Source organism: Pezoporus wallicus, unplaced genomic scaffold (assembly GCF_028554395.1).
Source record: "Pezoporus wallicus isolate ANWC-B61680 ecotype Strahan unplaced genomic scaffold, APGP_CSIRO_Pwel_v1 contig_6484, whole genome shotgun sequence".
In the NCBI taxonomy this organism is placed as follows: domain Eukaryota; kingdom Metazoa; phylum Chordata; class Aves; order Psittaciformes; family Psittacidae; genus Pezoporus; species Pezoporus wallicus.
This window is the reverse complement of record NW_026638903.1, coordinates 3,317,138-3,343,536: the sequence shown is the minus strand read 5'-3', so window position 1 is coordinate 3,343,536 and position 26,399 is coordinate 3,317,138. Positions and strand designations below refer to the sequence as shown.

Genomic DNA, 26,399 nt, shown 5'->3' with positions numbered 1-26,399 from the left:
TCCACAGGTTCTCCTTGATGAGGCGGTCTGTAACAGATGCCCACAGTAATGTCTCCCATAGCTATATTCCCTTTAACCCTGACCCACAAACTCTCTGTGGACTGTTCACCTGTCCCCAGAGAGAGTTCCATACTCTCCAGCCTATCCCTGACATAAAGGGCAACTCCTCCTCCCCGCCTGCCAGGCCTGTCTTCTCTAAAAAGCCTGTAACCTTCCATTCCAACACTTCAGTCATAGGAGCCAAACTTGCTAAAACACACACTGATTTTCTTCGCTAGCTTTCTACTTCTCAAACTTTTTTGAAGTCTAACAGCTGTCAGAACCCAACTTTAGGATGCTGACTGTTACGCAAGCCTTTCAAAGGGGCAAAGGAGTTACAAGATGGTATCTTTCTTTACAGGTGTTAAGTATGTACCCATTTTGTTGCCTGTTGGGTTGCATTAGGATTTTCAAAGCTGCTGCCTTATTGCCATATAATATATAACATTGCATCTATGGATGAATAAAGATCTCTTTTTCTCCTCCTTCATATTCTTTTACTTCACCTGTAACTTAAATTCTTTGAGATATCTTTCACATATCATTTCAGTTACCTTTTATTATTAGGTACCTATTTCAACGTAGAATTAGTAAATACCAGCCATAATTTATTTTCTTTCTGTCATATGTTCTCTGGCCATCAGTTTACTCTGCTCATAGGTAGTGATTGCATAGATGTAGTTAACATCATGTGTACTTCAGGTGATACTGAAGAAATCATACTGTTCCTCTTCAATCTTGAATCTGAAGTGAATTTAGAACTTCAGAATGCAGGAGATTGCAACAATGACTAAGTACCAGTTGGGTGGAAATACTCTAGATACAGAAATTGAATAATTCAGTTTGATGTATCTTAATACTTCTGGCAATGATCAGGGAAGTAATTCAGTCCCCAGCAAAAACTTTTGTGTTTCAGCAGATGTTAAGCACTAATATAGCAAAAGGGAAATGTTGCTGTGGATATTTTTTTTCCCCCAAAGTCTCTTTATAGATAAAAGAGATGAAGAATAAAATGAGTAGAAACACCTTATTTTAAATAGTTTTCTCTCAAAACATAAGCCTTTTTCAGTTTTATGGGCATTCTGCTAAAACTTCGGGTATAGTGCCTTTGCCTAATAATTACTGAAGTAGGAGAGACAAAATGTACATGCAGAAAATGGCTGTATATATTTTTATACAATAGGACATTATACCAATCTTTTATTTTTTCCTCTTCTAGGTAATTGCTGGCAATAAGGCATTTGGAACTTTTAGATGGAGGCTGGGGGTGGAGGTTGTGTGCATTTTTGTGTGTGTTTGGTTGTTTTCTCCCTTCATCTGTACGACTTGTTTTAGTAGGAGGAGATGACTTATTCTGAAAGAAGTGTCAGAAAACTTAGCAAGGAAGATGTATTTTGACAGTGATCCTGTGGACCATAGTCCCTATTTTTGAATGCAAAGATAGGAGATGGATTTGAAAAACAGTCTTCTTTTTTCTCCTTAGATCCTTCAGAAGATGAAGCTGTTGAGAAAGCAAGTGACAACAGGACAGCAAGACATAAAGATTCAGATTCCAAACCTGCCATGACAAAGAAAAGAAAGCAGGTTTGTAAATGTAGCAGTCATGTAGATCACAGAGATGATACTGCATAAGGAAACATAATCCCCATTTTTTCAGGAAAGAGACAGTTTACTTCACGCTTTGTCTGATCTCTTAAGATTGTTTTATTAAATTATTTTGCCTTAATTGGAACTGATCACAACCCAGTACATTTCAATAAATCCACTCTTGTTTTGTGCCAAGCCTGTCTGTTACAACATGACTTCGTAGCGATGAAAGCCTGGATGGTGCCTACCAAGCATCCTCCCCTATAATCTTTTCTCTTTCCCCACACACACAAGGTCTTGAAAACTGTATTTATGTGCTGTACAGATCTCTACCCAATAATCTCCTCAGTGCAAGGTCTAAGTGAAGAGGAATTTAGTTCTACATGGATTGATATTTTCATAGCCTTTCACTAATAAAAGCTTCCCTTAAAACCAGTAGGAACTGGCTTGTTCAGCATTAAATATATATGCCAAGCAAAAGGCAGCAAGGTTTTTGACATACAGCATCACTCCAAATACAGCAAAAACGAGTCATCTAGAGGTCAGATGATTTTAAGAGTCTCTTGTTTGAAAGTAAATTTCCTCTTCCTTCCTGATACCGTATAGCAGAATCAAGCAAATGGCTGTTAAACAGCTAAAATTACATTGGAAACTATCTCTCCTTGAGGTTACAGATATTAATTTTGACCTCTACATCAATAGTAAATTCACAGTGTGAATGCAGTTGCCAAAGTGAAAACCATTTTCAGAGATGGGTTTTTTTTTGTAACAGAGAAGTGTTAAAACAGCACAGTAGAAATTACTATGCTTTGGGGTGTCTTTCCAAGGAAACCAGAGGTGAAGTGAGAGAAATAAATATCTGAACTGGTTCCATGTTTTGATTAGGAAAGAGAGAACAGAGCAATACAAGAGAAAGCTGTATTGCCTTTGTACATGCTCTACCAGGGGTTTGATGCTGAGGACTTCAACTCGAGGAGGACGCTTGTGGAGCCACTTTTTATCACCATTATCTTCACTTCAACATTTGGAACTAAGTCAAGACAATTTGTTTGGCGAAGTTGCTTTGTTCTTTCCTTTCTGTAAGAACATAAGATAGCCATTACAAGTTATCCTGACAGGGTGGACTGGGACTGCTAAGCTACAGCAGAACACAAGCCACAACTCTTCCTGTCATATAAAAAATACTAGTTTGCATTTTGGAATTGGGTATTTTGATATCTAGCCACAAAACTCCAGGAGTTTCATGGGAGCTTAAAGTCACGGACATGTCATGTTTGCAAAACAATTGCAAAATCAGATGTGTCTACAGAAAGCTAGTAGTTCTGTAGTTTTGGTGCATATAACATAACCTGTTTTATTAATCCCTGCCTTATTCACAGGCTGGAAGCTGTTCTGCAGTGGACTTGGCACCTTAAAGCCAGTCAGGAGACAACCAAATAGAACTGCAAGCATTTATGTTTTTAGCTTGCAGGCTGTCCTCAGGCTTACAGTGAAATGAATAATTTGTCTCCAAACTGAATGGAGTATTTGATGTGCTTACTTTGTCAAAAACTAAAAGTCAGAGTATATGGCTGATCTAGAATGTAAACTTCCACACTCAGGCAAGAATGTTTTCACTCTATATTCGAATTCGCAGTAACTTGGCAACACGTAAAGAAAAAAAACTGTTAGAAATATAATGCAGGAAATATTTTATGTTCTGCCTATGATTAACAAACAAAGAATTTATGACATTCTGGGTCATAAATCACTGGTCTCAGCACAAATTTCCTGTTTTCTGCATTTTAAGAACTTCCATGTAAAAATAGCATAAAAACACAGAGCGCGGGGGAACCATGTCAAAAAACAGTTGTCTGCTCTGTGTCTTGCATAAGAAAAACATGCAAATGTCATTTTCTTAAGGGTGGTATTTAAAGAGCTATTGCATAAGTAGGTAGGCAACTAACGTTTGGATAAGGGTCAGAAGTTCAGTCTAGATCAGATGCCCTCGTATTTTAGACTGCAGATCATCAAAGATAAGTAAGCTTACAGCCATTCACCACCCTGAAGTTTCTCTTATGGCATTATTTTTAATGTTGTAATAGAGTGGACTCATTATTGCTGGGCTAATAGCATACTATGCCTAAATATATATATGCTATTGTAAAGGAGATAATTTTGAGTCTTAACATGCTTCTCTGAAGAAGCAAGACTTTGGCTACAAGCCTGCTGTGTACTTCTGTGACTGCTTTGTATTTCTTTTGCTGTTGAAATAACTGCTTGCATACTGCCTTCGAAAAAGAAGCTGTGGTATTTGGGGATACTATTAAACAACTAAATGAGGGGGTATCAGTGAGGAAATTTGGTTTCTATTGGAGAGTATTTTTCAGCTCTGTGCCACAGTTTTATTCTTTTCTTATGCAGCTACCTGTTGGGAGTGTTCTGCATATTTATGTAAAAGAATTCACTATATATATGGAAGGAGAAATGGGCCTGAAGTGAATGCATAACATTTTTCAATATGCTGAAAGAGCAGTAGCACTTTCTAGGGTAGAGGAACATCATCCTTTACTGGAGGAAAGAGATTCAGGTTGGCCCCTTTCTGCCTTTTTGATTGCTAGTTAATATCCCTTGACTAAATCGATCCAAAGGCTTGTTCTCCAAATAAAGTATGTTGAACATGGAATTTATGATTAAAACACCTGGCAAGCGGTCTTTGATTATCTATGGACAGCTGGCATGTGTAAGGGTAGAGCAGGAATTGAAAGCAGAGAGTACCTCTGTTTCAGTCTCAATGTGTGGGAGTGCTAATTTTAGGGATAGGAATGAAAAAATGTATGGTGGTGTTTTAAAAGCACTTGAATCAGAGTCAGGAGAGAGATTATTAAAAAAGAAAGAAAGGAAAAATAAACCCCAAAAGCTTATTTTAACCTTGCCACAACTATTAGTTGAAGTGAGTTTCTACTTGCAGTAGTTCCCTTGATTTCTGGTGAAGATAATATCTGTTTATACCCGAGAAAATCACAGGGACACGTGTCTCGTGTTGAGGCAAGATACGGTCCCTATCACTTCTCATGGGTAGGTATTGATCCAGCTCTAGTTACAGAGTGCTTTGCTGGCTGTAGCCAGTCCTCAACCAAATTGTCTCTGGTCATTCCCAAGTACCATTTCAAATCTCAACCAGTTTCATGGCCACGTCTGTAGAGTATTGCTGCCTTTACCAGTGCACTGGCTGTGGTTGCATCATGGCACAGAAAGCAGAAGCAAGCAATAGGTCATTTGTTTTAAACATGATAGTATCCTGGTTTTTATAGCTAAATTAGCCAGAGGAGTGGAGAGTAAAAGGGAAATGTAGGCTTAATGTGAACAATTAAACTCCACAAAATGTTTCTGACAAGGATGTGAGAGTGGGCTTGGAAAGCCACAAAGTGCTGGGTAGGGTCATATAGTACTAGTTGTCATGAAGTGTCCTCCTGTTAAGGGGAGGGGAGTGCAAGGAGGACTCAGAAAGGCTCATATAGTCTGAACTTCTGTTAACTTGTCTTTTGTCATGTTGAAACTGCCCTCACAAGGGAACAAAGGAGCAGCTTCTCTGGCTTTCAGCTGGGCTCCCTTTTCTGCTGATACTTTTCTTCCGGGCTTTCCCCAGGGAGCAGCACTGGATTTGCTGTTCCTGAGCTTTTTGTGCTCCATGTGATGAGACTTCTCCACAGTTTCTCACCAGAGCAGATTTTTCCAGCCAAATGCATCCTAATATTAAGGAGGTTTTCCTGCAGCTTAGCCTGTTTTCCCATTGCTCTTCATCAAGTCACATATTAAGCTCTAAAACCCTTCTATGTAGATTAATTTGCATTTCCATGAAGCAAAAGTCCCTAAGAAGGCAAAAGAAAAAAGGAATCACTATGCTCAAAACAAGGAAAGCCTATGCCTCACTTCCTCTGTTTTGGACCATTTTAGGTATCTAAGGACAAATCCTAAACCTAGCTTATGTGAACAGGGACTCTGGTACAAATGGACCAATTCAACTTGCTCACTCAGGCACAAAAGAGGGTTAATGGTAGCAACACATGTTGGATGAAGATTGTTCTGAAATGCACCATGTATTTTGCTTGTGTGTATTTGACCCTGCCTGCTATGGGGAGACAAAGCAAGAATGGGGTAGAACAAACTCAAAACATGTTTTCCTAAATTTTATATTACAAATGTAAAAGGAAATCCAGAGTATGATTGTTTCCAATTATTCTTGCCCACTTTCCTGGCATCTTTCACTGTCTGGATGATCACCTTAGACCCAGCTATTGTAGAGCACTATTGGCAAAGTTTAGACAATCACACACAATAATAGAGGTTAAAAATACAAAGTTTGTGAAATCTTTTGTTCATATTTTCCTCTTGATTTTTTTTTAGATGTATCAAAACCTGCTTTTCACCATTTTATGGAATTGTGGCTACAACTTACATGTTTCAACTTTCTGTTCTTTTATTCTACTCTTGCTTACAACATAGATCTCTATTCCAAAGTTACTCCGGATACATGTAACTATAAGAATGTGATCCCTTCTGTAAGTGGGGAAGCTTGGTTTTGTTTTTATTTCTCTAACCAGCATTTTACTTTCTCTACCCCCTCTTAGCTCCCTTTGGTGACCTTTTCTTCCCGCCCCCCCAGTGATCAGATATCTGATGTTGAATCTTTTTTTTTTTTTTAATATGTGCTTTGCAGCCTGCAGAGTGTTTTCTAAGTCAGCCAGAAGAAAAACAAGAGACTTCTGTAAAGGCAAAGAAGAGAAAGAAGGTACGAATGTCCTAGAGAGTGTTTGGGAACTGGGCAGTGGGTGTATGTGCTATTGCAAGATTCAGAACTGGGACAACCTTGTGATGATGAGAAGTAACATGGTCACGATGTTGGAGCCTCTTTTAGACACAAATTCCTACTTTTTTGACTTCATTCAAAATACCACTTCCCAACCTGACCTGGAGCAATGTGTCTGTACTCTGCACAAGGGTTGTATATGTCTACACCACTCTTGCATGTATTGCGTACTGGGAAAATGTAACTGCATCAAAGATAGGTGGAATTTCAGTTACTGCAGAATCTGCCCCATTCCAGAAGTGTGTCAAGCTCGAACTGCTATTTTATCTTTTAAGCCAAGAGCTGTTCTTGTTTGCTCTTCTCCTCGTAGTGTAACTGTATAAATAAATACCCCGCATTGTCCCTCTGGCCATGTTTAATCCTCATCCTCAACAACAAACATACTCTGCAGTCTAGATGGAAATTATATAGTACCAGAAAGTTAATTGTCCTTCAGGACAAACTGTAAATAGTTGGCTCCTTCACAAGGCTGAGAAGTGGCCTTTTTATGTTATGTCAGGCCTCTCAATCATCTAGGAAATGGGAAGAGGGAAGAGTGGGATTTTCTTTTAAATGCAGCTCTGGCAGAAGTGACTGCAGTACTTGTTCTACTGCTGCAAGAACAGAAGCATCCCGAGATTGGTGAACCAGACCTAACAAAAACACCCTATTCTCAGGCAAACAATAGGCGCTTAGTTACACCTTTGGTTTCAGTGGGGCTAGGCCACTAAGTTGACATACACAGCTTGTCAAAAATCCATCAGGAAGTATTTATCAGGTTGATCTATGGGTTCCAAACAAAGTATTCTCTCAAAGTAAGGAAAAGGAGGGGGGGGAAATCAACACTTTGCTTTTAAGCATCTGGAATGAATTGCAAGAAAAATAATAAAACATCCTGCATGAGAAACATTTCCTCATTTCCCCATCCTCCTTGAAGGAAGAAAGTTTGCTCAGGTGTCCTTGCTCTTGCTCTTAGGGAATTCCCTGAGTATCAGGCTTCTCCCCTCCAGGGTGCCATCATTTTCCTGAAGGAACAAAGGGACCTAACAAATGACATAGTGGTCCTGTGGAATAGCACCTTATGCTGAATTACCAAGTAAAATGAGCCTGATAGTTCTGTTTTGCTGTCAAAGATTCATCTGGGGCTTTGCAAGCACACAGTTGACTTTAAGCAGAGTTAAAATGGGCAGTAGCCAAAGAGGCAGACAGCTGGGAGAGGCAGCCTTTGCTGTGGTGTGGAGTGTCTTCAGCAACCCCCATATGGCCCTTCCCTCTTTAGCTTTCTGCCTCTTATGCTGCCATTGTAGGTGTATTGGGCAAGATGGAGAGACAGAGTGCTGAGGAATGGAAGAGAAAGAGGGAGTGGGTGCTGGGGTGGAGTGAGGGAAAGAGGGATGGAAGATCTATCCCTCTGTTGAAATTCCTCCTGTAGCTCTCGTCAAAATTTCCATTTATCTTTGCTGCCCTGGACCTTAAACTGCTGAATTTGCCCTGAAGGTGCCTACCGTCCCTCCAAAGCTGCCAAAAATGCTTCTAGTCCCACCTCATTTGTCCGTGAAATCTCACTTTGCCTCCTAGATTTGTGCCCTTTTGCCCCATCCCAGCCATGCTCTCCTGCTCCTTTTCGCTTCTAAGCTTGTACTGCCATGCATCCTCATGAGGCAAGTTCAGTTTAGCTTACACAGCTGAGAAACCTTACTGTGGCCTTTCCCAAAGGAATCTCTTCTCAGTGAGAACGAGAGGCTTCACATTCTTGCCGTTGTCTCCAGGCAATCCTTTAAAACCTACTGTTTTCTTAAATGTTGGCAGATCATTCAGACAACAGGAAGCCACGGCTATTCTACTCCAGTGATCCATTTAATTATAGGGAAAAATACAGCAACACTTCCACTTAAGTTAAAATTCAGACCCATGTATTTGTTTACATTCCTAAGGTATAGACACAATCGTTACGAACTCATGTCGAGGCTCTAAAAGTTACTAGTTTGGTTCACAAGATACACATTTGGAAGAACAGAGCAGGTGCTGAACAATTTCTAGTTGACTTCTGGTTTCGTGAGCTCTTTAACTCATTTTCATCGCTATTTTTTTTGTATTCTGTGAATACAGCCATCCATCTTTCCTTCCAAAATAGATAGGTAGTTACCTTGTTTTAATCAAAATGTAACCAAGACACATATAACCACATGATGCCTGTTGTTATGCTTTAAAAATAATAGCTTATGAAAACCCCCTGAATTTTCCAATTGAGAGTTAAGTGTAAAAATAACAAAACTCACAAAGCAGCTTTCAGTTCATTGAGTGCACAGGAGTTTTGTCTTCAGGCTCAAGGTCGATCTCATCAAAGTACCTGAACTTGCATCGGAAATCTGCATTCTCACAACTACAGGAATCTTGTCCCATTGTAAGGTGTTTTTCTAATTAAGCTGTAATTAAACCAGTATAACTGTATAAAGCTATCAAGTAACATTTATTTACAGTGGTGTTAGCCAAAGAGCAGAAATTACAGAAGTGCCATACTTACCCATTTTATTTGTTTTTTATAGAAGAAAATTTCTGATATTTTGGAAAAATCCGCTCCAAAACCTGGTGTTCCTGCAGATCTACAAAATCTGCTTAGCCAGCATTTTGGTGAAAACCGTTCAGTGATTGAAATGGAGGAATTAAAGCTCTCAGGTAACTATATTTAATAGATAAATACTGTTTTTTCATGATACCGTTGAGTTCTTTTTCTGCAGAAGGAAGAGGATTTGGGGAACAGATCTTGAGTTGTACTTTTTGTGGAAATACATTCTTATACAGTACATTAATTTGATATTGAAGTAGAGATGTTAGTTTCTTTAGAATAAAGGTTTCTTGGAGTTACAGAAATGAAAAGGAACATTGTTTAAATGTGTCCTTTTATTGCAAAGTATTTCAGGAGCTCAGTTTTCTAATAGGAATTATATGATTCCTAATAATAGCTTCCAAGATGCTGAGATACTGAAAATGTATTTTATTTCTGAGTTTATCACAGTTGATCCAGGTGCACAGCAGGAGGACTGACAATAGGAGTAGACAAAGAAGTAATGAGACATCATTCTGATGTGGTTGAGCTCGTAGAATCACTGAGATGTTGAATGTAATAGTTTTTCAAGGAGTGGCATGAAATGAGATGATGGTTTTCGTCCAAGTGTAAAGTGGCCAAGTTTTAACCATGACGAGGACCCTTTTTGGTTTCCTGTATTTTGTCTTCAGTTAAAACCCTGTGATAGAAAAGGCAAAGCAGGGTAGAGCAGGGTTAGCTTCTGTCAGTTGGAGGTTGCATTAGAGATGAAGATAACAGTGAACTTCTTTTCTGCTTATACTGTAGACGAGGAGGCACTCTCATTTGACGGGGACTGTCCATTATTTGCTAGTATGTTCTGGTTTAAACCCAGTCAGGCAACTTGCTCACTCACTCCCAGTGAGTGGTGCCGAGCTGACAACAATCGAGCCCCCCCCCCCCCCCCCCCCCCCCCCCCCACCAGGGCTCTCCCCTTCTCTGCTCCCGGAGGAACGGGGAGGAGGATCGAGAGAGTGCAACTCCTACGGGTTGAGACAAGAACAGTCCAGCAACCAATGTACAACACAAATCACCACCGCTACTACCAACTACAACAATGATAAGGGAAAATAACAAGGGAAGAGAATACAATACCACCGGCCAAGAAACCAGGCCCACCAGGAAGCCCGTGTCCTTCCGGGTAACTCCCAGTTAACCCCCACCCCGGGCATGATGTGCTGTGGTATGGAATACCTCCCTGGCTAGCCTGGGTCAGGCACCCCATCTCTGCTTCCTCCTGGCTTCCCCTCCTCCCTGGCAGAGCATGAGCCTCACAAAGTCCTTGGTCAGGGTAAACGTCACTTAGCAACAACCGAAAACATCGGTATCACCAGCACTGTTCCCAGCCTGGAAGTCAAAACACAGCACTGCACCAGCTACCAAGAAGGGGAAACATGACTGCTACTGCTGAACCCAGGACATTATCCACCCCTTATTCCATGCCATTCACGTCGTGCTCAGATCCCACATTTTCAATACACCATCGCTCTCCCACATATATACATCCATATACACACAGACCAAGAGAAAGAGATCATTTTCTTAGTGCATGGACCAATCCCTATAATGCTGCCGAGTCCATTCGGTCCATGATGTCAGGTTCCATCTCTTGTAACAATCTTTCAGGGCAGGAAAGGCTGTGTGCAGTATTGGATCGTTGCCTGCTGATGCTGATCGTTCCTTTAATGCGGAACTCATCCGGTTCTATCAAAGTTCATTCTCTGTTGGGTTGATGGTTGGAGGGAAGTCAGGGCTAGATGCTGGTGACCTGAAGACATCTAGCTGATGGGCTATAAAAGTATTACACAGCAGGCAACAGCATACAATTGAGTTCACTGGCTGTTTTCCCCTAAAATCAAATCCCCTTGAGGTATACATTGGGCTTCCCCATCTTCCCGCATTACCCACCAAGTATATCCAGGTCATCCAGGTCCCTGAGCAGAAGCAATCCCACGAGTGGGTTTGCCTTTACCTGAAGCATGAATAACCCAGACTGTCTTCCCCAGCAAATTCTTCATATGCACCACGGGAACTTTGTCCTCCTCTACAATATGTAAAAGTTCTGACTGGGCTGGGCCGGCCCTGTTGGCAGATCCTCTGGTGTTGACCAACCAGGTGGCCTTTGGTAAGTGTGTATCCCAGTGCTTGAAAGTTCCCCCACCCATTGCTCTCAGTGTAGTTTTTAACAGCCCATTGTACCGTGCGATTTTCCCAGAGGCTGGTGCATGGTAGGGGATGTGATATACCCACTCAATGCCATGCTCTTTGGCCCAAATATCTATAAGGTTATTCTGGAAGTGAGTCCCACTGTCCGGCTCGATTCTCTCTGGGGTGCCGTGTCGCCACAAAATCTGTTTCTCAAGGCCCAGGATAGTGTTCTGGGCAGTGGCATGGGGCACAGAGTATGTTTTCAGCCACCCTGTGGTTGCTTCCACCATGGTAAGCATATGGCGCTTGCCTTGGCGGGTTGATGGCAGTGTGATATAGTCAATCTGCCAGGCCTCCACATAGCTATACTTCAACCATTGTCTTCCATACCAAAGAGGCTTTAACCGTTTGTCTTGTTTAATTGCAGCACATGTTTCACACTCATGAATAACCTGGGCAATAGTGTCCGTTGTTAAGTCCACCCCTCGATCACGAGCCCATCTATATGTTGCATCTCTGCCCTGATGGCCTGAAGTGTCATGGGCCCACCAGGCCAAAAATAATTCACCTTTATGTTGCCAATCTAAGTCCATCTGAGCCACTTCAATCTTAGCCGCTTTATCCACTTGTTGGTTGCTCTGGTGTTCCTCAGTGGCCCGACTCTTGGGTACATGGGCATCTACATGACATACCTTCACCACCAGGTTCTGCACCCGGGCAGCAATATCTTTCCACAGTGCAGCAGCCCAGGTGGGTTTACCTCTGCGTTGCCAGTTGCTCTGCTTCCATTGCTTCAACCACCCCCACAGGGCATTTGCCACCATCCATGAGTCAGTGTAGAGATAAAGTACTGGCCACTTTTCTCGTTCAGCAATGTCCAGGGCCAGCTGGATGGCTTTCACCTTGGCAAACTGACTCGATTCACCCTCTCCTTCAGCAGTTTCTGCAACTTGTCGTCCAGGACTCCATACAGCTGCCTTCCATCTCCGATGCTTTCCCGCAATACGGCAAGAGCCATCAGTAAACAAGGCATAATGCTTTTCACTTTCTGACAGTTTATTATATGGTGGGGCCTCTTCAGCACGCACCGCCTCCTCCTTTGGTGACATTCTGAAATCTTTGCCCTCTGGCCAGTCCATGATCACTTCTAGAATGCCTGGACGACTGAGATGTCCTATTTGAGTTCGTTGTGTAATTAGTGCAGCCCATTTACTCCATGTAGCATCAGTTGCATGATGTGTAGAGGAGACCCTGCCTTTGAACATCCAGCCCAGCACGGGCAAGCAAGGTGCCAGGAGGAGCTGTGCTTCAGTGCCAATCACTTCCGAAGCAGCTCGAACCCCTTCATAGGCTGCCAGTATCTTTCTCAGTTGGGGTATAGCTGGCCTCAGATCCTTTGTATCCCCCACTCCAAAAGCCGAGGGGTCGACCTCGAGTCTCCCCTGGAGCTTTCTGCCAGAGGCTCCAGGTAGGACCGTTCTCCCCAGCTGCAGTGTACAGTACATTTTTTACATCTGGCCCGGTCCGGACAGGTCCAAGGGCTGCTGCATGAACTATCTCGCGTTTAATTTGCTCAAAGGCTTGTTGTTGCTCAGGGCCCCATTTAAAATCATTCTTCTTCCGGGTCACATGATAGAGAAGGCTTACAATCAAACTGTAATTTGGGATGTGCATTCTCCAGAACCCCACAGCACCCAAGAAAGCTTGCGTTTCTTTCTTATTAGTTGGTGGAGACATTGCTGTTATCTTGTTGATCACATCTGTGGGGATCTGGCAATACCTATCTTGCCATTTTATTCCCAAAAATTGAATCTCCTGTGCAGGTCCCTTGACCTTACTCCGTTTTATGGCAAAACCAGCTTTCAGCAGGATGTGGATTATTCTCCTCCCTTTCTCAAAGACTTCTTCCGCTGTATCGCCCCACACAATAATGTCATCAATGTATTGCAGGTGTTCTGGAGCTTGCCCCTGTTCCAGTGCAGTCTGGATCAGTCCGTGGCAAATGGTAGGGCTGTGTTTCCACCCCTGGGGCAGTCGGTTCCAAGTGAACTGGACACCCCTCCAAGTAAAAGCAAACTGTGGCCTGCACTCTGCTGCCAAAGGAATTGAGAAAAATGCATTGGCAATATCAATTGTGGCATACCACTTGGCTGCCTTTGACTCTAGTTCATACTGAAGTTCTAGCATGTCCGGTACGGCAGCACTCAATGGTGGTGTGACTTCATTCAGGCCACGATAGTCTACTGTTAGTCTCCATTCTCCATTAGACTTTCGCACTGGCCATATGGGGCTATTAAAGGGTGAGCGGGTCCTGCTGATCACTCCCTGACTCTCCAGTCTATGGATCAGCTGATGGATGGGAATCAGGGAGTCTCAGTTGATGCGATATTGCCGCCGGTGCACTGTTGTGGTCACAATTGGCACTTGTTGTTCTTCGACTTTCAGCAGCCCCACAGCAGAAGGATCTTCTGAGAGACCAGGCAAGGTGGACAGCTGCTCAATTTCCTCAGTCTCCAAAGCAGCAATATCAAAAGCCCACCAGTACCCTTTTGGGTCTTTGAAGTACCCTCTCTTGAGGTAGTCTACGCAGAGGATGCATGGAGACTCTGGACCAGTCACAATAGGGTGCTTTTGCCATTCCCTCCCAGTCAGGCTGATTTCAGCCTCCAGCACAGTCAACCCTTGGGATCCTCCTGTCACTCCAGAAATATAGATGGGTTCCACCCCTTGACAGCTTGATGGCATCAGGGTACACTGTGCACCGGTATCTACTAGAGCCTTATACTTCTGTGGGACTGATGTGCCAGGCCATCTGATCCACACAGTCCAGTAAATCCAACTGTCCCCTACCTCCACCTGGCTGGAGGCAGGGCCCCTCTAATGGTCATCACAGCGTTGGACACTTAAGTCATGGTAAAACAGATTATTCTTCGTTATCACAGGAGCTGGAGTAAAATCAGCTCTTGCACTCCATCTGGGAAACTGCTCACCAGAGACTGAAGCCGTAGCTCTCATGGGATGATTAGTCTTGGCCCTTGCTCCCCTCTTCAGTTCACTCACCCGTTCCTCCAAAGCTGAAGTAGGTTTTCCATCCCACTTTGTCATGTCTTCTCAATGATCCCGCAAGTAAAACCATAGGGTGGCCCGTGGCATACACCTCCTGTATCTCCTCTCTCGAACAATAGGACGCCTTTTGTTTATAGCCGAGATGTGTGTTGGTACACATGAGGAGCTGGATAAATCAGATAGATCGTCCCTCAATTGTTTGAGGTCCTGGCACAGTTTTTCCACAGCTGAGATGATGGAAGGGGTGAGATTGTCTTCGAACTCTCGGAGTTTATGAACCATTTCATCCACTGTTAGTGGTACTATGTCATTCCAGGTTACCGTTGCCAATGAATGGGCATATGATGACGGTGCATTCCGTGTAAGTTTTTGCCACATGGGTCGTGTACATTCAACTTCATCTGGATCTATGGGTGTATCCCCGTTATTCGGCTTGATGTGATAGATCATCTCTACGATGGCTGATTCCCTCAGAGACTGGATGCCTTTGTCTATAGTAGTCCACTTGGCTGAACAACTCATAACATCGTCCTTGTATGGAAGCCTTTCTTTCACAGCTGCCAAGAGCCACCTCCAAAGGCTGAGGGACTTTTTCTTTTTTGCAACTGCTTTGTCAATTCCCCCTTCTCTAGCAAGTGATCCCAGCTGCTTGGCTTCTGTACCTTCTAGCTCGTGACCATCGGCCCCATTGTCCCAGCATTGGGGCAATCGGGTGATGATGTGCTCCCCTGGTTGACGGGTAAAATCTTTTCGCATATTCTGCAGCTCGGTTGAGGTCCGAGGTCGAGAAGTTACCTCTTCTTCTTCGTCATGTGATGATGACTCCTGATCAGATTCTGGACCGGGTGGTGAATACACTGTTTCTTCACCTTGCTTCACCCTTCTTGCCTCTTTTTTGCTTTTTCTCTTGCGAACAGGGGCAACCGATATTGGTACGAATTGGTCCTCTGGTTTGGCTGCAGTGATTATCACTGTGGTTTGAGTAGCGACTGTGCTTGTTGCTGGGGGTGGTGCATCTGCTGTGCTTGGAGCTGGGGTAACTGCGCTGTCTGCTGCAGTTGAAGTTTGAGCAGCTGCTGTACTTGCCGCTGGGGTAGCTGCACTGTTCACTGCAGCCAAAGTTTGAGTAGCGACTGTACTTGTCACTGGGGGTGGTGAAGCTGCTGTGCCTGGAGGTGGAGTAGCTGCGCTGACTGTTGCTTTGCCCTCAGATCCACCGACATTCTTTTCCTTTTGAAGGTGCTGGATAGTGTTGAACAAGGCCCTGTAAGCATAGGCCAAGCCCCAGCACGTTGCCATGATTTGTCCGTCTCTGGTATGGCCAGAATGACCACACACCTCATTTAAGTGTGTTACTAATTCTTCTGGATTTTGCAGTTGTTTGGTGGTGAAATTCCAAAGTACTGGAGGGGCCCACTGACCTAGATACTTGCCCATACTATCCCACACACCCTGCCACTCATGACTGTCCAGCCTCAGGGAAAATCTCTTGGTCCTCCTATATCATCGTTTGACCCCAGACAAGACCCAAACCTGACTCTGCTTAACTCTTGAAATCAGTTGTGGGCAAAACACACTCTGTATGCGTGTTAGCATGGTGATTCCCATCACCATCAGCAAACAAGTCTCAACAGCATTAAAATGCCATTCAAAAAATTCAAAACTCTCAAATGTAAATGGTCTGGGGGGGCGACTGGGAGGGTAAAAGGATGTCTCCTTCACAGGTTGACCACCCGAGAAGGAGAAAAAAGATGTGTAATTGCTAAGCACCTCCATCATATACCTCCCAGAGTATAAAGGTGGTTACCACACTGGGAACATAAGCCAGATCAGTTTCATGATCAATGATTCTATTGTAATACAAGTCATTACCATAAAGTACAATGGGACAAAAACCTTAGCCCAAGCCCCACACTTGAAAAACACTAATACAGCAAATATCAGATGGAAGTAAGGTACGATATACTGAAACTGTGAGATCAAGAGGAACAACCCTGAGAGCCAATAAATCAGCATTGTGACGAGTGGCTATTAATCCAGTCAGATCTGTCGTTATCTCAACCCCTCGTGCCCCACATTGGGCGCCAAAAAGAACTGTCGTGGTTTAAACCCAGTCAGGCAACTTGTTCACTCACTCCCAGTGAGTGGTGCTGGGCTGACAACAGTTGAGGCCCCCCCCACCAGGGCTCTTCCCTTCCCTGCTCCCGGAGGAACGGGGAGGAGGATCGAAAGAGTGCAACTCCCACGGGTTGAGACAAGAACAGTCCAGCAACCAATGTACAACACAAATCACCACTGCTACTACCAACTACAACAATGATAAGAGAAAATAACAAGGGAAGAGAATACGATACCACCGGCCAAGAAACCAGGCCCACCAGGAAGCCTGTGTCCTTCTGGGTAACTCCCAGTTACCCCCCGCCACGGGCATGACGTGCTGTGGTATGGAATACCTCCTTGGCTAGCCTGGGTCAGGCACCCCGTCTCTGCTTCCTCCTGGCTTCCCCTCCTCCCTGGCATAGCATGAGCCTCACAAAGTCCTTGGTCAGGGTAAACATCACTTAGCAACAACCGAAAACATCGGTATCACCAGCACTGTTCCCAGGCTGGAAGTCAAAACACAGCACTGCACCAGCTACCACGAAGGAGAAACACAACTGCTACTGCTGAACCCAGGACATAGTAGTACTCAAATAGCCTGCTAACTAACCTACATACATATACCTCTGATACTTGAACTCTTAGTGACCTGTGCCCAATATAGAAGCCTTCTAGCCTGGCAGTGATTTCTCTGTTTTAATATTTAAACCTGTCTTTCTAGGTAAATATTCTCCTTAACATCTGTGATTCTAGGTTGACCCTTCTTTTTTTTCTATAGGGCAAGTTCAGCTTTCTTGTTGAATCAAGAAAACCAGGAGAAGTCCCATACAGATTGCTTTGAAAAGCTTGTTTTAAGTACTTTTAGACCTTACGGTTTTTAGTAAATAATAAATTACTTTTGTTTCTTTCTTACTAAAAGAGTCCTTCAGACTAGTGAAATAGCTCATTTCCATATGGATTAGCTCTTGAGCTGGATGGAGATAATCTTTCTTTTTATGCTGGGAGTTGGAGGCTTAGAGTGCTGTGGAGTCTGCAAACTTCTACAGCTGTTAAGTCCTTCATGTCAAAGCACTGAGCAAGTAACAAGCAACTACTTGGAGCTGTGTGTTCATGTTAATTGACATGGTGCAAAAGGTCAGGTTTGTAGACAGCATGGTCTCTCACAGCAGTCTGGGGTCTCTTGCTGCAGTCTGTAGTGTTTTTTCCCTTCTTTCTGAAACTCATTTGAAATTGTTAATTTGAAGTGTTGTTAGACTCTTGGTGAAAAGTCAGTGATTGAAGCTCATGTCCTTTAGGAATGATCTATTAGAAGCCACCACCATCAAGTGCATCTTTTAAACACATTTTTACAAGTAAGTCAGCTGCTAATTCTTCAGTTGTACATTCGTTCCCTTTGGAACTCAAATTCCAGTAAATGTCAATCTCTGAGTTTAATAAAAGGGATCAATGAAAAATAAAAGTTTTAGCAAGACAACACCTGTTAAATGGAAGATACAGTGATGTAGAGCAGCTGTGCTCAAGAAACTGCACAGGCAGGCCTTCAGCTAGGCATCAGCACCAAACTACAAACCAATGTTTGTCGCATTGTCTATTCCAGTGGAAATCGCGGATTGATGCTGCCAGCATTGGCACAGTGCACCATACACTGGGGAAACCTTAAAATTTAGTTAAAATATGTCAGCAGACATCCATAGACAGGCACCATGAGGTGCTGTGCTTCATGCAGAATGATGACAAATACGTGGGTCCCTGAAGACAGAATTGTTAATGCTCTGTGGGAGCATATTTTTCCATCAGGCAAAGACCCTTGACAACAATGGCAAGTTTTCAGACAATTTAATTTTAATCACCTTCTTAAGAATGTAGATTTTCTAGACAGACACTGGAGAAAGGACCTTCCAAAGAACATGTTAGGACCTTGTCTTTCTCCACTGCCTCTGTGTGAAGCTTAAAATTAAATGTCTGCCACAAAGTGCTTGTAAGACATAACTAGTTAACATAGTGACCAGCTTAAAAGATAGGCAGTCATTGGGAAATAAAGGAAGAGGAAGGCATTAAAATGAAGTGTAGGTGTTACGATTAGGGTCAACATAGTTAGGTAGATTATCACAATATGAAAGGCCAGAAAGAGGAACAAAGTTATTGACAGGTAGATTATTGACAGATTCTTGCATTTACACATTATGAATTGTTTGGGTGATCTGCAAATTTATTGCATCATAGGTAGATTAACCTTTGATTCACAAACGGTAATTTAATTGATGATGGGTTTCAACACACTTGTGATTTCATTAATATAACTAGTAGTTATCCTATAAAAGTATGTGCTTCTTTTCCTGTTAAAAATACATCAACAGAACAATGTTTTCCTTTATGTTTTCAGATTCGTGCTTTTTGCCCGCCAATGATCTCACCCACAGTTTTTCTTCATACCTGAAGGAAAGTGAGTTAAAATGTTGGGTCTGGGTGAGATGAAAGTTGTATGGAAAATATTGTTAATGCAATATTATTGAATTTTTCATCTGTACCTCCAAATATTTTTAATTATTAAGTATTAATGACTTTAAGGGTTTGCTTTTTTCTTTTCTTCACGACAGGTCTTGTTTTTCTGGCTCTTTTTTACTGTCACGTTTTTTGTATCAAAATTTTGTAGAGTTTCCTCTGAATGCTAGGGATTACTTGGCAGTAATTTATTATGGCTTCATAAATAGGTGTATGTATTGTCTTACAGTAAAAATCCTGCAGCTGTCTGCTGACATGAACCAAGAGAATTTGTATTCTTCTGTTTATTTATATAGAACTTCTGGTCTGGTAAATGTTTCCTTTCAATTGATTTTCTTGGATACAAATTGCCATATGTGGCAAATAAAGACAGTGTCACCTTATGAACTGTTGATTTTTAATGCTTATCTAATTTGGTCTGTTACGTGATATTTCTGGATTTTATTTATTTTGGGCATTTTATTTTCCAATTTCTCAGCCATGACTAAATGTACAAGTGTTGCCAGAGATCCAGACCTCATAGGAGTCAGCGTGTGTGTTCTTGCTGCTGGCTACCATGTACTTGGTAGAGAGAATGGCTATCATGTACTCTTGTAATTTAAAATTGTGGCATGTCATACTTTCTGTGTATGTGTACATGGGCTTTTTCATTGCAGTCTGTCCTAAGTGGGCAAAACTCCGTAAAAACCACACGGAGAAGAAGTCAGTGGTGATGCTGGTTATCTGCAGTTCTGCCCTTCGTTCCTTGGAACTCATCAAGTATGTCGATAGCAAATGTTATGTTGAGTTTGGCAGTCAGAGGTTTTGTCTTGGAACCACAGACATAAAGGCAAAACTGGGCCACTGTCCTCTGCTAGCCAACAAATTCACTGACTTGAACTGATGCAATATGCCTTGCTTCTTTAAACTGTGGGAGCCTGGTGTTTGTTTTTAGGTTGAAGTAGCAGTACTTCAGTTGCATAGAAGTGCTATTTTTATTTAAAAAAAAAAGCTATAAACGGTTTGGGGGAAACATGCAACATGTTACATCTGGGAACAGAGTAAAGCCGTAAAACATCATGACCCACCACTAGAAATCATGACTGCACCAAAGGCCATGAGCACATGTAATCCCAGGGCATCAAGTGCCAATGCATGCATCTGGCCTGAATGCTTCCAGGTTCTCAGCCTGGCAAAACTTCTGTGCAGAGATGATTTTCAGTGTGCCCTGTCCTCTTCTTTCCCCTTCTTTATCCTCCCACTTCTTATTCCAGGAGTCTTGATGGCTTTGATGAGTTAATGTATACCTCACAAATTTCACCATTGCCTTTTGTGTCTTGACCCCATTTCCTGTGATTTTCTGTCAGTTCAGCGTAAGATGGAGAGTTGGGAAGTTTGACTTCATGCCACAGATGGAAGCGTATATACAGCAGATGTGTTAGTAGTGCTCACCCCCTGCATGCAGATATTGCCCTCTGAGACTTAAGTGATTTATATGTATACTTGTGTATAAACAGGAGAAAATTAAAATTTTGTGCCCTGCAAGAAGCATGCAGACAAAGCTGTCTCAAATGGCATTCATTAAGTACTGACTGTGTCCTGTTCTGCTGGATTAATACAGAACATAGAGTTTGCTACTGTGTGCCAAAATGGAGTGACAGAAAAATAAGTGAGGTTCTCTGACAAATGAGGTTTGGTTAACTGGAATTGGAACGATCTCTGCAGTAAAGACTGTAGCAGCCTAGGTTTCCGCAGCAGCCATGCTGCAGGAAGACTCTAAAACATCAATTGGTCCATGGGCAGATCTTTCCTTTTGTGCACACACATGGATGTTCGTTCATGCCTATATCTCAGTAGCTGAGATATTTTTGAATTAGAATTTGTGGATTAGTCAGTTTTGAACTAAGTTAGCTATGAAAGCACAGGCCATAATTATTAAATAGCTGAAAAGCTATCTTAACAATATTGCCCCCTACTGATACCTTCTATCGTGTTTGTCCAGCTGTTGATGACTATTGATCAAGTAGCAAACGGGAATGTAGGTAGTGTTTAAAGTACAAGCAGGGGTCAGTGGGGGACTGTGTCTCAAGCACACTGAGAAATGCCAGTTAGTTTTACTTTCTCTCTCTGTGGTCTTAATCCTAGCCCTGATGCTTGCATTTCCTTTTTCCATATTTTTATTGCTAGGTCAATGACAGCATTTAAAGGAGACTGTAGAGTTCTCAAGTTGTTTGCAAAGCACATAAAGGTAAGAGAGCTGCAAGGGAATTCTGATAGAACAACTAAATGACTAACTAGTGTTGTATCATTTTCTTTGTAAAGCATTTAGCAATAGTGCCTTTCATATAGCGTTCTTTAGTAACATTGATTGCCATTTGAGAAATCTAGTCAAATGTCATCTCTCATATCTCTGGTGCAGTCCTATACAGAATGTAGATGCGTATGCATTTGCAATGTTTTAAAGATGTTCCACATTCTTGTGAGGTACTCATTCAAATGGCTTTTGCCTGTTTAAATAGAAGGTTCTCACACATAGGTTTGTAGAAGCAAACTGTACTAGCAGCCACATTTGCATTCTGCCGTTGGATGCCTGGATACCCAATATCCGTACCTGTTGGAGGGCACACATTGTGTGGATGTTGGAAGTAATGAGTGGACATTTGGCCTTTGATATAAATGCTGTCAAACACACAAATGTCACTTGCTTTAATTCACCCTTTTCCAATGTCTTCATCTTACAGTTTAGAGCTAATTCAACTTTACCAGTTTTCCAGATATTTCCAGATACTTTGTTTAGATGTTGAAGGAAGCATATTGGTCTAACCTCCAAAAATAGCTGGTGCAGTAGCAGATTTTTGAAGTTGAAAATTACTGATCTTCTAGAGAAGTGTGATGCTCAGCTGGCTGTTAGATTTCTTGAACTTTCTCCCAGATATATCAGTTTGACAGTTTGAAAGATGAATAGCATTTGATATTTGATGGTGTTCTGGAAGGAGATACTGTGAGATTTTGAATTTATTTCCAGCTCTTTGCGAAGAAACTTTAAAACAGTCATGGCTTTACTGTGGTTTGTCTTTTTCTTTCCAAATTAGATTAAAGAACAGTTGAATATGTTGGAGAAAGGCGTGTTCCACATTGGGGTTGGAACTCCTGGGAGAGTAAAAGCGCTAGTGGAGCAAGGTAGGAGAGCAAGGAGGGTTTTCTCCGAAGGTATCTTATACTTGGACTCATGAGAAGCGAGACTTAAATTGGTTTTGAAGTGCTGAGGTTGACATGAATCTATGAATTTGGGCATTAAACTGTACAGTTCTTCTCTTTCTCCACTTCTATGTCAGCCAAAATGAGGTCAAGATTTTAGTAGTTGATTTTATGATCAATTTAAGCTGTCATAAATCAGTATTAGCTGAGAAATTAATACTTCCCCCCCCTCCCTAGTCAGTGCCCATTTATTCCTGCTTCCTGATCTTGTGCTAGCTCAGGAGTCTGTTTGGCAGCTCAGTGAACTGATCCCAATTAGAACTGATCCCAATTAAAACAAAACCAGTGTGCACACAAAATCAGGTAACGAGCAGACAGAGGTGGGGGACTTCCTCTTTTGGTAGAAATACTGATTTATGCTGACTTGAAAGTGATTACAAAACCATGGTGTAAGATACAGTTCAGGAAACCAAACACTGCAAGTAATCAAAAGGAAATAATGGCAGAAGTCATTGTATCATATGTCACTCTGAGCTCAGTGTAAACTTTTGTGAGGGGTGAACGAAAGATTTTCTTCATGATTTGATTTTATTTCTGATTTGCCTGTAGTGAAATTCATTATGCTATGTAAATCTCTTTTTCCTAAATTTTGAGTATTTTTAATTATTCAGTAGACATTATGTACACTAAGAAAACAAACAACAAAGTGACAAGATGATAAGGCCACAGACTGGCTGTGGATTGGGAGTCTATTGCTCTTTCCAAAAGGGCACAGGACTAACATAGTTTTGTTGCTTCCTCTGCCCTCTATCGACATTAAATCATTACTGCTCAGCACATCAGCACATTGCCATGAGGGTGGTAAGACCTTGGAACTGGTTGTTGATGCCCATCCCTGGAAAGCGTTGAAGGCCAGGTTGGATGGGGCTTCAAGCAAACTGGTCTAGTGGAAGGTGTTCCCCCGTGGCAGGGGTGTTAGAGCTAAATGATCTTTAAGGTCTCTTCCAGCCCATATCATTCTATGATTCCGTGTTGTGTGGAGGCAGCTTGTGGCAGGGACACAAGGTGTATCATCTCATCTCAAGATCTACTCCTTTTTTGATACCTTAGTGTAGAGTGCCAGTTCACTAGAGAATGGAGAATAGTCAAAACTGATACAAAAATTTGTGGCTATCACCAGAAGACCAGGGAAAAATAGAACAGCTGGAGGGCCAGTTTTCTTCTTTCTCCACCATTTATTTGGAGAATAAAGGAAGTGTTCAGCAGCACCACTGACCTGACTCACATTCACATAGCACCTAGTCCTCTAAATTGCTAAGCATTGTCAATTGCCATTAACAGGACTTTTCAGGCTAGGGTCCTTGTAATTTACCAGCTCCTCATCAGCTGTGGAAATTCAGTTCCTGAGGTTTCATCAAGAGGAAGCTTGAGGAATTATTTTCTGACAGAATGTTAGTTCTTGACAAGCCTGGCAACGGTAGTTGTTCTGCTTCTGTGTTTATCTTCCAAAAAGGCATGGGATTATGTAGTTACGGGAGTTTGCAGTATCAGTGCATTAGTTTTCCAACCAGCAATTGTAGTATTTAAGTGTTCAAAGATTAGTTTCCTTGGAAACAGACAGTATGTAAAAGCCATAAGTAATTTTGATAAGCACACATCATAGTATCTGTCGTTGTTTAAGCCCAGCCTTAAATCAGAACCACACAGTCTCTCTCTCACTCCCCCTCCCTCCCCCCCTGCTCCCAGAGGGATGGGGAGGAGAATTGAAAGAATGTACCTCCCACAGGTTGAGATAAGAACAGTCCGGTAACTAAGGTATAACACAAATCACTACTGCTGCCACCAATAATGGTAAGGGAAAATAGCGAGGGGAGAGAATACAACCACTCATCACCCACCGACCAATACCCAGCCCAACCGAGCAGTGAACTAGCCCTTCCAGGTAACGACGTGCTGTGGTATGGAATACCTCTTCGGTTAGGTTGGGTCAGGTGTCCTGTCTCTCCTTCCTCCTGGCTTCCCCTCCTCCCTGGCAGAGCATGAGACTCAGAAAGTCCTTGGTCAGACTAAACATTACTGAGCAGCTGTTCCCAGGCTAAAAGTCAAGCCCACAGCACTGCACCAGCTACTAAGAAGGAGAAAAAATGACTGCTACTGCTGAACCCAGGACAGTATCTTAGTAGTAAAATTTATGTTGCTGTTTTAGATGGCCTGTGCTTGGACTCCACAAAATACATGATTCTGGATTGGAACTGGAGAGATCAGAAACTAAGGAGAATGATGGATATACCTGAGGTATTGTCTAAGCACCTGTATATATTATATACTGTGTATTCATTACTTTTTATTCTAATGCCCAGATCTGGATCAGTAAGGCTTTCTTTCTCTAAAACTGACCTCAGTGGTGGTCTAGAAACACCAAGAACTCAACATTTGACTGATAAATCTGTACTCTCGAAAGATTTTCTTCCTTCTTTGTTACAAGTCTCAGCTGTGACTTCCACAGTTGTGCTGTCAGTTTCTCCTGTTTATGCTAGATAGTTGTTCTACCTGTTCTCAGAAAGTTCAGTAAGAGGACTTTGTGCAAAAGTTTCCTCAAAAACTAAAGAAAACTTGGGAGAAGCTTTTATCTCCATCTGAGAGCAAGTGACTTCTTATGAGTAGATCTACAGATAGCTATCCTTTGGTGATGGGGTGGGGGTTGGTAAGAGGTAGGGTACAAACTATGTACAGCCATCCATCACTGATAAACTCCTTTTAAGATAATTCCCCTTCTTTTCAATTCTGTAATCCAGCTTTCACATTTATTGCTGTGACAAGGCATGTTTAGCATATGCTGTGGGACATCAGCTAGTATCTACCCAGAGAGAATGAAGGAGGCAGAGTCCTCCATCACTTGTTGTTGTAAAGCTCTCAATATCCTGTAAAGTATTTCTGCTTTTTTGCATATTTGGAGCAGGCTGATATGCAGAATCTCCGATGAGAAAGGAGATTTTTTTGAATATAGACATTAATCTGCTTCATGAGTGAAACGAATCATCAGTCATTAATCATTCTCTGTGCTTGTCTGTGCATTTGAATGTGCTGTATTGTACAGTGCCATATATGCAAAGATACATATTTCTAATAATCTCAGATAAAGCACCCCAAAATGTATTGCAGAAGTGAAGTAGCACAAACACCAGCTAGGAGGCTCCCTCTTGTGGTAAATACATAAAAGGCTTTTTGTATGGCGGTCGCATTTACGTGTAAGTTTTTAAAGAGCAGAGAACATGAATTCACAGGCACAGCAGTACAAGAAGTTCTGGTTGCAGTGGAATAGATTTTTTAAATTGACTGAAGAAAATATACATACAGTAGACTGTAGGTGATCCACCTCAAAAACCTGAAGATACGGTGCTAAGATTTTCTTTTGGGCTGTTGCAGACCTTAGCTATCCCTTTCAGCTGCTGTGGGCAGCATCACAGCATTTTTGCATGAATATAGGACAAAAATTATAGGACTCCAGATGATTTTTTTTAAGGCAAAATCTTAAGGCTCTCTTAGCATAAAATGTTATGGCTTGGTTCATGTTAAAACCAGGTAAGAAAGAGTGTTACCCCTTCATAGGAAGGAATAGATATTTATGCTTAATTACAGAACAGTGAATACGTGATTACAGAACAGTGTTCAAACTTGCACTTGACTCGGGTAACACAACATACAGAAAGGTTTTTGACATCTTGATCTATGTAAGTGGAGCGTCTTGCAGCTATTTGTCCTGCTGCAGACATCAGGCAGATTCCTGAAATTTATTTATAAGGAATTTCAGCAATAAAAGATACCCAAGTAATGTTTTGGAGACAAGGCATCTTAACAGAGTAGATAACCAATGGGATGTTTTGCCACCTTGCATACTTGAAATATGTAATAGTCTTAGTGAGCAGAGGATCTTACTGTTCTACTTGTATAAGAATTTTAAATACATCCTATGAATAGTCATAGGTTTTCTCAAAGAAGAGAAGAATTACAGTGCCAAAAATGTAATTTAGAGAATTGGCAATTTGATGTATTCATTTCTTTCATCCATTTTTAATTGTGGAGGCAAAATTGTACCCTTAAAATTAGAAATAAGTCATAGTCATGCTATTTTCAGTGCAGACATCAATTGTTGATAATTCTTTGCATATCTAAGGTGTTGCATTGCTAAATTTCATTGTACTTACACAGAAAGCAAGAACAGCTGGAAGCATGTGTCCATTCTACTTGCTGTTTTTGTACTCACCTGATGTTCAGTGGAGAATTGTGTACACAGTTGTATATTCTGCTAAATATATCAATTTAAAAACACATAAATCTTCCCACATGGGAGTCCTGTATCCCATCAGA

At 42.0% G+C, this 26,399-nt stretch overlaps 1 protein-coding gene across 6 annotated transcripts in view; it reads left to right on the top strand.

Annotated features, from left to right (window-relative positions):
• The window catches only part of CMSS1 (cms1 ribosomal small subunit homolog), a 250,363-nt gene that overhangs the window by 222,052 nt on the left and 1,912 nt on the right, over window positions 1-26,399 (top strand). For all 6 annotated transcript variants that reach the window (XM_057413069.1, XM_057413072.1, XM_057413071.1 and 3 more), the window contains exons 2-9: window positions 1,523-1,623; window positions 6,326-6,397; window positions 9,001-9,130; window positions 18,736-18,795; window positions 19,511-19,613; window positions 21,021-21,081; window positions 21,926-22,013; window positions 24,238-24,326. In XM_057413069.1, the coding sequence (XP_057269052.1) occupies window positions 1,523-1,623; window positions 6,326-6,397; window positions 9,001-9,130; window positions 18,736-18,795; window positions 19,511-19,613; window positions 21,021-21,081; window positions 21,926-22,013; window positions 24,238-24,326 (704 nt within the window). The remainder of the gene's footprint in view (window positions 1-1,522; window positions 1,624-6,325; window positions 6,398-9,000; window positions 9,131-18,735; window positions 18,796-19,510; window positions 19,614-21,020; window positions 21,082-21,925; window positions 22,014-24,237; window positions 24,327-26,399) is intronic.